We start from the raw sequence: 12121 nt of genomic DNA, 5'->3' as shown, positions 1-12121 counted from the left end.
CGCGCTGTGTTCTTGAAGCAGTGGTGGATGGTATCTTTGATGCTGCAGATGGGCTGGTCAGGGATAGAGTGCATGGCCATCTGTAGTTCTGGTGCACATCACCCGCATCATCTGCTTTTGCTTCTTTCGCACTCATTCCTTTTGTGCACTGGAACGTGTGTGTGCGCGTGTGTATATATATATATATATATATATATATATTAGTCCTGGTAGTGCTTGTACGTAGCATGGCACTCCACACACACCCATATGGATGCTTGTGCTTTATTTGCTGGAAAGGGTTCATGGTTGTCTGTGCATGCTATTTTGTAGAGTATCTGGCAAAACACTGTAAAATAAAGAAGACTTTGGTGGTGGTGTTGTTTTTCTTTCTTGGTGTGTTGTATGGCTTAGGTGTTCATCCAGAAATGTTTACTATTTCGTACAGTGGTCGTTGTTGGTTTGAAATCTGGGATGGCCAGATGGAGCCGGCCCAACAAGAGGATAGCTTAAAACAGTTTATGTTAGGCTGCGCTGCGCATATAAAATTGACAGCAAACAGCTTGGATTGCTTGATTTAAAGGGGCCCTGCAACACTTTTTCAACATGGTTAGAAAACGCTGCCGATCGGTAGTAGAGGCTCCTGAGAACAAGCGAGCCAAATATTAAAGTGCAGCATGTGGGCTGGAATTTAGAATTAATTCTTTAAGTGAGCTAGAAATCGTTCCCTCTTCTCTTGACAAATGATGCCATATACCCAAATTCACGGCCATTGGCTGATTTAAGCATCGTGAGCTGCATAGTTACTGTGACCGCTGCGGGAGGCTGCCACGTGCCTGCGCACGCGTGCATGATCACACTGAAAGTAAGTTACGCGTTCAAATAAAAAAAAGAAAAGAAAAAGTGCTCAAGGTCATGCCGCATGTGTGACGTAACTTCTTTCCCTCGTGCCATCCCTCCCTGCTTAGCTTCCAGTGTGCTCGTTGGGACAAGAGAAGAGAGAAAGCAATTACAACGTGCGACAAATGTCTAACTCCGCTCATGCTTGATGGATTCTAAAAATTTTTACGGTGGTTGATTCGTGAGGCAATAAGCTCCTTTAATAAAGCAATTCGATGATTACTTGGAAATGTGCTGCAAGGCCCCTTTAAGTCACTTATTTAAAATTCTGGGTTTGTAACACCCACTTGCAGTATGGTTTGTAATAGTGTTGCAGTAGCTGCTCAGTAGTGACAAAAAAATTATGAAACACTTATTGGCATAAATTTATGCAGCATCTTTGGGCATACATAGAAATATCTTCTCAGCAGCTTTTACAGTGTTACTAATTGGACTTCAAAACGAGTACTTATTGCACGTTGCTTGAAAAAGTGACATGGTCCCCAGATTTGAGAGAATGCATCAGATTCCGATAGCAAGAAGCATAAGAACCTAAACAGGCTCCAGAAACTGAAAACGAGGCCATGTTGATTTGAAAGAGCACGTAAGGCTGCCCTGTGCAGAGCATGCCACTCTTGTTAGTCACTAGAGCTCAGCGACTTTGTTTTTAAAGTCTCGTGTTGATTTCAAAAACACACTTTTGCAACCACGTTTTCTTTTATACCATAAATGTTTCATTTTCTTTTAAAATATAATTGCTTAATGAAAATGTATTTTTTTTTTACATAATAGTTAGCCACAAACATTCCTTCTTTTCCTTTTTTTGTAGCATATTGCTGTAGTTATAACATGAAGGTTTGGTTGAAACAACTGAGTCTTATGCAGCCATAATGGATGGTAAGAGTGCAAATGCATAAGTATGCAAGAAAATGATGACACACTTTGATGTCATTTCTGTGTATAATTCAGTGAGAATTAAGATTACTATTTGCTAGCTCTTGCACAGTTCTTGATGCAATAACTCTGTTTGCATAGCTTGCAAGCTAATCACAGCACAATGTTCAAATTGTACAGCACTCACTGATGCATATCAATTGATGTTGTCTACACTACAATTAGGTGATAAAATGTAAGCATTCGCTTGAACCATTGCCTATACATCCTTTATTTAATATTGTTATATTTTTTTGTGGCTGCCGCTGCTGTTCATTGCACTTCATATTGCAGGTGAAACTCACATTTTAAACTAATTTGATGAAAAAGTCATGATGAAAAGTCAAATCGTTTGAAAGGAACACAAGACAGTGTTTTTGCTTACTGCTCTTAGTAACATGCAAGTAGCCAGTCACGTGCATTCAGATTACCATTGGGCTTTGATTTCAATTGCTGCTGTCAGGTTCCAATTAACTTTGGTTTTTAAGGTATTGCTTCAATGTTATTGACAAGAGTGACATGCTGTGTCCTCACAGCTGGTTGTTTTTTGGCAGTAACAGGAAAAACTGGAATCGGAACACATACAGGCTGTTACATAGAAGCAGATTTGCACAGCTCCTCTGTCTTGCATTTCCGTGCAGTGCAGTGACTGCTACTAACGCTACATGTTGACCAATAAGAAGGCAGATAATCATGGCCTCTTTTCTTTGTTTGAGAAGGCTCTCACTGTTTGGGATGGAGGCAGTGTACTGTGGTATATCATATAATGAGCCACCCTTGAAATTTCAGTGCCAGCCAAAAATTATTGTAGCCAGAGTTACTATATACAGTTATAGTCCTGGTTGTTGTGATGCTAAAGGAGGCTGTGCAAGGTATTGACTTCATATTGCTTTAAAGTTGTAACATGTGTGCTGCATGTTGCAAGTATGCCTGCTTCGTGAGTGCTTATTCTGTTTCACACCTTTTCGTTGCATTTAATCTGTGCACTAGATGCACTATGAGGTCAGACTTTTGTAAAGCTTGCTCGATGCTTAATGGAGCACAGACATGAAAACGTTAGTCTCACATTCACCTTTCAGATAACCATAGTCAGGGTTATTACAGCCTCATTTTCTCAGAGGGCATGCTACCTGTTAGTGCAACCCGTCTTAAATCAGTGTATTGTCACTGAACCTGATGTGGTGTTTGAAAACCACTTGTGTGCACTATGATTGCACTGGGGAAAGTGGAGTCCATGTGGCGAAAGGAAAAAGCTTCAGTTTACAAGAGAAGCACAATTGGGAGAGTGATTTCAGTAGTGCCCTGTGGCACAGTCTTTCTGTGACGAGGCCACAAGGGAATTTCTTATTAAAGAACTTGTAATAAATGGGCTCTCTAACACTTTACAAACCTGCATTTTTTATTTGCGGATTCCGTAGACTGAAGGATGGACAATAAGTACAGCACGAACGGCACTCATAGGTATGTGCAGTCTGATGTCATTCAGCAAATAAAATTCAAAGCACAAAGAAAGAAAGTGCTTCCCTCAATTCATATTTCACAGGGTCTCGTGTCTCAATTTCTCTCGCTCACTACGTAACACCACACTGCCAGTGGCAGAGCTTCAAACATCTGCTTAGTGCATGTTTAAGCCCCATGGTTGCCTGTTCCATCCAGTGTACCAATTATGCTGTTATCATAGTAACAAGCAAAATAGTGCCACAACCCGAGGAAACACCCGAGGCAAAAACAATTCACTGAAGTGGGAAACATTCACCTCTTGGATAAAACTAGTGTACAGCACGTAAAAAACAAGTAGGGGTGTGCGAATAGTTAATTTTGGAACCAAATCGAATACAAATAGAAATCAAATACTATTAGAATAGTTTTCAAATAATAGCCAGCCGTTTTCAAAACAGTACTAGAATTCCATACAGTTTTATTAAACAGATATTCACAAACTTTTTAACAATAACAAAGGAACATTACTTTAACTGACAAAAATGCTACCATTATGTAAACTAAGGTAAGCTTGCATGCAGCAGTGACTAGAGCATTCAAGATATTGTGTAAGCAAGTTTAAATGCAGCATTTACTTCAGTATTCTAGATGGTACTTTGTTACCAGCTTTTACATGAAACTGACACACAAAAATTAAACAGTGTTTCATGAAGTGACATTATCATAAATCTCATGATGATGGCAGTGAACTGAGGACATGTTGCTGCGCTAGAGCTTAAGGCAAAAATCACCTTCCCCCGGTGATCAACACAGCGTCAACAGTCTCTAAAACATGTGGGCTGCACACATCTTGGTAATTGAATAAATAAAGCGATAAAAGTGATCCCTCATTGTTCCAACATTTTGTTCTTTTGGGCTTTTCCCATTGGTGCTGGCTATTCAAAAAGTTAAATACATAATATAGCGGAACAAAACAAGGACAGAGCAAGATGCAAAAGTTGAAGTCTAGCGGTCGTCCTGTGTGTCCTTGTTTTGTTTCGCTATATTATGTATTTATGTCAAAACCAACTAGCCCAAATTTCAGCCTTAACTATTCAAAAAGTATTTGAAGAATATCTGGTATTTTGAATATGCATTATTCGGTTAGTTATTCAAAATTTTTTAATGTGAGGCTGCTCATGAGAGTACACAGGCAACAAGAGGAGCCTTCACATAGAGACGCACCTCGTGTGTGCATTTCTGTACGTTCTGACGCCACGGCAGCCAGTGCGCATACAGTGTTTTGTAGTTTCAGAGTTCTTTCTTATGACCATATCTGTGTGCCTTTATGTAAAAAGTGCAGCAAACAAAACAAATCTCAAGGATGATTTTGTGGCAGTAATGTGATTAACTGTAACTTTCATTGAAGCCATAGCGCTGATAAGACAGGGACCACAGAAAGAGGACAGGACTAGCCCAAAAGTCTGTCCTCTTAGATGTGAACTGTAACTTTGTTCTTGAGCAGTTACAGGTGAACGCTCGACAACGTCCTTTCTGTCAGAAATGGTTCTGGTGAGCGCCAGTACACGCTAATTTGTGTAGTGAACTATTTGCATGTTGAAAACGCTAAATATTTTGATGTTGATGCTTTTGCTATGTTGAAGGTATTTTTAATTATTAGTTTGCATTATCCGCAGGTAAAAAATGGGGCTTGAAAAGTTTTAGATGGCCCCTTTAAATAAATATGGCATGAGCAGGAGTCATAAACAACTCCGTGATATTTGACTACCATAACCACATTAGACACCCCCCCCCCCCCTTTGTGTTTCAAAGAAAAAGTCGAGAGACGAAATTTTTGTGTCGGTGTTCCTTTAATGCTCAAGTGACTAAAATTGGTTTCATTAAGTATGTGTTTCTGGTGTGAATGCAGGCTGGGCAGCTTCAGCAAGGGTGATGCACTGCCGAAACGGGAGGAGCTACCCCACACTGCTGATGGATACGACACCCAAGGTGAGGAGGGGGGTGTTGTGCCACAGGCATCATTTGCCATCTTTCCCAAGCATCTAAAAGGAAGCACAGAATGTTCACACATTGTGGTTGAGACCGATATGGCAGTCGAGACCGATAGGCAGAATGTAGATACCTTTGGTTGGTCTCTTTTCCCAGGGCATGTCTTCTAACAGTGGTGCGAAGTAGAAGGCTGTGTGTTACATTGACGAAAATGAACCTCATTTAATTTGGTAAATGAAGAATTACTGTTTCTTAATTGTGCCCAGAAAGTGGTGTGTAAATTACGTGTGACTTCACTTGTTGGTCGAACAGTATCAACCAGTGTACAATCACAAGACCCATGCAGGGGGAGCTATTTTGCTCGTATACATAATGCAGTCCTTATAATTGTATTTTATGTGCTTCTCCAAACTTTTTTGCATCCTAGAGTAGCATCTTATTCCAGTTAACTTGTGTTGAAAAGTGGCGTTGCATTCATGCAGACAATTGGAATGGTGCACTAATGGCTCCTCAAATGCATCCTCTGTGTATTGATCACGTATTGAGAGTGGTGTCCGCCTCGGTCGTACAGTGGTCACAGTGCTTGCAAAAGTATTGAAAGGTGGGCTAGTTGGTAATTCATACTTCTTCGGCTCGTGTTTGTGAGCGCTCGTGTTTTGTGGTTCTTCCTTCGTCTGTTGTGTGTACCGCGCTCCCAGTAAGCCGAAGAAGTCACAGTGCTTGGCTGCACCCTTCAAGTTGCGGATTCAATCCTAGCTGTGGTGCATTTCGGTGGAGGCGAAATGCTAAAGGCCCGTGTACTATACCTCATAATCATGTGTATATATACATGCACCTGATAATCATATCGCAGTTTTGGCACATAAAACCACAGACATTATTATTATTATTATCACATATTGAGAGTGGTGTAAGGGTCACTGCCCCAGCATTATCACAACACTAGTGTAGACATTTCTTACTGTCATATGCTGGCTGGACCATTGAGCAAAAGGCTCAGATCTTGGCAGCGGCACTAACAGACTGCAGAGACCACACATGTAGGAAGCGCATCCTCACAGCCGCATGTACACACGCACACACACACAAACAAACATAATGAGCAATGAGCAGCTTATGGGTATGGGTGTACAGTGAAGATGACTATTGAGGTAATAATTTCAGTGTTTCACAAAAAGTAACCGTGCCTTCTAAAAGCCTATGTGCTTCTTGTTTTTCACTTTTCCCAGCATGGCATTGCCAATGTGTCCAGCAATCGCTATTGTGGGCATCCACAGGTAGTTTTAGGAGACCACACAGGAAACGCTGTTTTAAATACAGGGAAACTTCACTTGAACGAACTTCAAGGGACCCCAGGGAAAAGTTTGTTGAAGTGAAAGTTCACTGAACTGAAATAGCTATGTTGCAACTTGTTATCCTGAGCTAAAGAAAACATCAGTTGTTGAAATGAAATTTGAACCCTTTTATTGGCAATGCTGCTTATTTGAATATGAATTTCTGCTTATTTAGCATGTTTTGAAGAATGCAGTAATCTTTTGCTGTACTTGCGCACTTAGGACTGCAGAGGTCGTGAATTGAGTCACTGTGTTCAAGCCATCATAAACCTGTTCTGGGACAACACTCTGCTGGGCAGTGTAGGACGCTCGCTGCAATTACTTCTGTAGGCAGAGTGGCGAATGTCTCAACAAGAGAGCCACAGGTGACGTAGTTCTCAAAATGCCAAAGCGCTGTCTGTACCTAGTCTTTCAGACAATTTTTTATCAATATGACGTGATAGGAATTGGATGGTGTCACACAATATGTTTGTAGAACTGAAACGCGATCTGCACTAATTTCGTTAAACTGAAATGCGTTAGCGTTAGGTCCAGTGGTGTTAGCAAGACTTGTTTGGGCAAGTTGGTTCATACTTGATGTGGAACAAACGAGCGCTACGGAACGGGAGCATAGACAAGAGGCACACAGGACAGGCGCTCAACTTTCAACTGAGGTTTATTGAGCAAACATGAAAAATTTATACCAGCAACCAGCAAGAGCTATAAAATTTGTCAATCATCCACCCGATAACAAAAGTGCCAAGACCTCTCCAAAAAGCCACTTCATGGCCGTGCACCAATGCTGAATCAGCTTCCTACCGCTCAAAGGGGATAGAAAACGTCCAAGTTAAAGACCATGAAACACTTGCATTAAAAAATAAACCTAGAAAGATGCATGCACAATCACCAAGCCTTAACATCAAAACCCTTAAGGAAGCAAGCGCCATCTAGACTAAACAGGCCATCAACGAACCATCCTAACAAGGTGGAAACAAAATACCCCACCATTCAGGAAAAACATGCTTTTTGTGGGCTAGAGACTCTGCGCATGTGGTGAACGGAACTAAAAAAATTCTTACCCAAGAGTCGTGTAAGTAAAAGAAACAGTTTTGACAACGGCATAAAAATCAAAAACAAAACTTGGACACATAAGAGTTGCGTCAAAAATGATAAGAAAACCAACAATAGGTCATTAACAATGCTTAAACAACAAGGAGCTGCGTCAGAAAAACAGTGGAAAGCGAAGTAATTAAAAATAACCCGCTCAGCCCTAGTAACAAGGACAACAGCAACAAAACAGCTACGCCAAGGAAAGGAAGCTTACAGATAACCTTCTAGGAAGGCGACTTCCTTGCCATAAAGTGTGATAGAAGGTACACTGATACACTCATCACCGGGTGGATATGGTATGCTTCTACGATTTCCCTTTCTGTTCTGTCATGTGAACACAGTAGAAAGGAGAATGAAAAGCAAGAAAATGAAAAAAAAATGTTATGTGCACGGGATTTTGTTTTGTTTGTAATTTACTTTGGTAAGGTGTTCACTGCAGTAGCATAGCCAGAAATCTTTTCGGAAGGGAGGAGGGGTTCAAGCATACTTTATGTATGTTCGTGCGTGCATTTGTATGTGTGCATGTATATACACACATGCAAAATTGAAAAGTTCTGGGGGGGGGGGGGGGGGGTTGAACCCCCCGAAGCCCCCCTCCCTGCCTGGCTACGCCAGTGGTTCACTTTAGGGGCGAAATTGGCTCTACTGGATTCGACCCAATCAATAGGAGGTATCCCTCTCTTCTGATCTTTTGCGAACTGGCTCTCTGCTCCTGCTCTACCTTTCTCATGAAAAGACACTCAGAAGTGTGTTGATTCAGCAGTGGACAGTTGACTCACCGTGCAGAACACGGGAGAGACCGTGTTCTGGGAGCAGTGCGGGACAAAGCACAATTGTACGTCTATGTTGAACTGCTGGTGCCTTTGTGCCATCTTAAGCAATAAGATTTTTGTTTTCCTGTCATAGATAGAGGTCGCGCACGTCTTCGTTTGACATTATTTGCATTCATGTGAAAATTTATTGTGCCCGTATTTACGATTTTGTAAGCCTAAGACGTTGTTTTGCCTGCCTATTTCTGGCACCTAAAACGAGCTTTTTTAATGCCTAAAAATCCAGCCTCTACTGATCACACATGCCATTGCGGATGACATTGTGTGATGGAGAGTGCCAAAGCAGTAATCCGTCCCCTTTGCATAACAATCCTAGCAGCAGCAAGCTCTAGTTCGTCCCACGGTGTTAGGGTAGGTTTTTCCGTAGATTTGTTTGCAGATGCCCAGTTACTGGAGTTGTTGACGGCAGCAGTGGAGCCAGTAGCGACATCTTGTGGTGTTTTGTCCACCTACGATATATAAGAAAGTTTTTTTTTTTCAGTTGCATCAGTGTATGTCAGAAAAAAATAATGAAAATACTGTGAGTATTGATCTCAATGTCAATGCTTTACACAGAGTCGCTAAGCGGGCAAGTTGCTGCAGTGTTAGGTTTGTTGGTCTCTGGTTGGGTTCTGCATCACCAGGTGTCGCTTCTTGTGTTGCCTCCGGTAACCCAACGAAAACTCTTGATGTACGTTATTTACAAAGGGTGCCCTCATGATGATTACATCGGTAGGTGCTTCACTTTCCGATTCTGTGCTTGCACGAACTTCAGAACTAAGTTAAAATATACGTTAGGCTGCATTTGTGGCTGATATTATAGAGGTGAGCTCTATGCGCTGACATCAGTGCAATGTAGCTGCAAAAACATGTCAAAACAATACTCTCCTGGATTCCTGTGTGTGTGTGCAGGTGTTCTGCTGGTGCAACGGTGCCTGATCGTGCGGCGGGATGAGAAGGGCTATGGTCTGACTGTCTCAGGCGATAACCCTGTTTTTGTGCAGTCTGTCAAGCCAGGTGGGTTCCCTTCACTACCTTGTTTGACTGTTCTTCATCCATTCATATTGATTGTGCTTGATCAGTCGGCCAACCAGTGTGTGCATGTTTACTATCTTTGGACTACTATGGTTAGCTGTGCTTGTAATGTATATATAGCACATGTCTTGCACGTGTCTCTTTTTCCCAGAAAGTTAGTGGAATGGGACAAGCCGCCTGATAACATAGGATTCATTAGCGCGAATAAACAGCACGAAAAATGAGGATGAGCCAGGAACGACAAATGCAGGCACTGACTCACAACTAAAATTTTATTTCTATCAAACAGAATAAATAGAAACTGGGAAAGCACAATAACATAAAACCATCTGATTTTTACGAGGTAACAAAAAGAGGCAAACACCAAATAAGTGGCTGACTAATCATGAACAATGTGCAAACCGTCCTTTAAGTATGATACTTCTGCCTGTGATAGGGCTAGCAAAGGTTCACTGATGCAAAACAGGACGGGTTTGTCATTGCTTGCTCGTTCGTGTCTTTCGCGCGGTTTATTCTGTTCAAAATGATCACAAAATAATTTGGAATGCCGCATGTGCAGCCACTTGCCGGTGGAGCACACTGATGGAACAACACAGCCATGGTCTGTGCGTGCGCGGTTTCCCTAGCAAGCAAGCGTCACCCCCTAACGTTTCTAGAATGATATTGCCTTGCGACAAAAGGCTTGCTTTAAGTTCATGTTAGCATTTAGCATTGTGACAGTAGGGCTCGGCAGGTGGGGTCTGTGACAGGTTGCGTGTGCACGCGCATTGGCACCTTTTATCTTTTGTTACGTTGGGTGCAATTTATCTTTTCGACACTACTGGCCAGATTGGTCAGTATATTTATGGTGCATGACTGACTAATGCTGGCTAAACCAGGCGTTTTGACAACCACTCAGGGGCACCTAACACTAGCATCTTGGTGTAAGGCAACGCCGTTCTATATGCACTAGAGAGTGAGGCTTGCTTGCTTGGGATGCTGCACACACGCACACCATGGCACTATTTTTCCATAGACATGCTCAGCCAGCGAGTCTGGTGTTAAAGAACCCCAGGTGGTCGATCATTCCAGAGCCCTCCACTACGGCGTCCCTCATAATTTTATCGTGATTTTGGGACCTAAAACCCTAATAATTATTATAAAGCTCAACATGCTTCCTTTTTCTCCTTTTCTAGCATTCATTGCAATGGTGCTTGAAGATACCGCACCTCAGTATTGTTTAAAATTGTGGAAAAAATGACAAACACAGCCACTCCCACTGTTTTTTTTAGCTAAATTATTAATTACACGCTTGCATGCTTCAGCATTATCACTGTTAAAGTTGAGGGTCTGATGAGTCTCATCTCGTCGGGATGAAGCATTGGTGAAAACATTGCTGGACGCCGACCAAGGTGAAAAATATTTATGGATGTTTTGGCTCTCACACTGGGGAGCCTTGTTCACAATGGCTGCTGTGTTTTCTCTTCCTGTGGGAGCCGAAACGTCCGTAAAGATTTTTCACCTTGGTTGGCGTCCATCAATGCTTTCACCAACATTAATCGCTGTTATCAGAAAGTTAACTGGATCCACACAAAGACACACATACAATATTTTGTCTCAGCCACAGTTATATGTGGTATCAGATCTTGCACACTGACGCTGTACAGACCATGCTATTATTGTCTTAACATTAATGACTTTACTGCATGACAGAATCTGTCACATGTAAAAGGAACCTTGCGCTCTAGCATGTGCACTTGTGGTTCAGGTGGGGCAGCGGCACGGGCAGGTGTCCACCAAGGTGACCGTATCATCAAAAGTCAATGGGACGTTAGTGACACAGTCCAACCACCAAGACGTAGTTCACCTTATCAAGTCGGGAGCGCACGTGGCACTCACCCTGCTCGGACCGCCCTTTCCTCTGGTGTGGGTGGTGAGCGACCAAAACAACACTGCTGGGGGTGGAACCACCAGCACAGCACCTGCAGCCTCGCCACCCAGCCAGCCAGCCGCTAGTTTCAAAGCATTCTTCAGAAACGTATCACTGGCCCCAGCCCGGTTGATGTATGTTTTTCTCTCTTCCCGTCTTGCATCTGATACATTCGTGTTCAGAGAATTGGGCATTTCTTGTGATCAAATGATGGCACACATTTTCAAGCCTTGTCGTGTAAAATGGCTGCGTTCATCAGCTAAGGATGCAGCAAATGTTTTGTTAAAGAATATGTAGTCAACCTTTATTTAAGCACACGTTGTTGGCTCAGTGGCTATGAGATCCTGCTACTGAGAGCAAGGCTCAATTTCTAGCCACAGTTGCTACATAGGGTTGGTATGCAGCGAAAGCTTTTGTACTCTGGTGGGGATAATATAATATGCCAACCCTAAAATATGGCATCTCTTGAAGCCCATCAGTCTCTTCACTTTACTTGGGGACAGCTAATCTTGGCAGTGGAGACGGGGCTTCTGCACGTTTATGTTACGGCAGCTTCCAGCTGACTTCAATTCCAGTTTCGGTTTTGCTTTCTCGCAGTGCCAATGCATTTAGAAAAGCATATACATGAGAAAATGTGATTGGGAAAGAGACATTCTGATTGTTCAGTGTACGTTTCAGTGTAACATTCTAAGTGTTTTTTTTTTTTGAGCACTAAACGGAGAGGA

General features: G+C 42.3%; 1 protein-coding gene across 1 annotated transcript in view; it reads left to right on the top strand.

Moving 5' to 3' along the window:
* LOC125758528 (rho guanine nucleotide exchange factor 11-like) overlaps window positions 1–12121 on the top strand; it is a 44888-nt gene that overhangs the window by 31858 nt on the left and 909 nt on the right. The window contains 4 exon segments of the mRNA XM_049415852.1: window positions 5141–5220; window positions 9365–9469; window positions 11235–11281; window positions 11283–11504. Of these exon segments, the coding sequence (XP_049271809.1) occupies window positions 5141–5220; window positions 9365–9469; window positions 11235–11281; window positions 11283–11504 (454 nt within the window).

The sequence above is a fragment of the Rhipicephalus sanguineus genome, chromosome 5, assembly GCF_013339695.2.
Source record: "Rhipicephalus sanguineus isolate Rsan-2018 chromosome 5, BIME_Rsan_1.4, whole genome shotgun sequence".
NCBI classification, from domain to species: Eukaryota; Metazoa; Arthropoda; class Arachnida; order Ixodida; family Ixodidae; genus Rhipicephalus; species Rhipicephalus sanguineus.
Note: the sequence above shows the minus strand (reverse complement) of the source record. Positions and strands in the feature narration are given on the sequence as shown.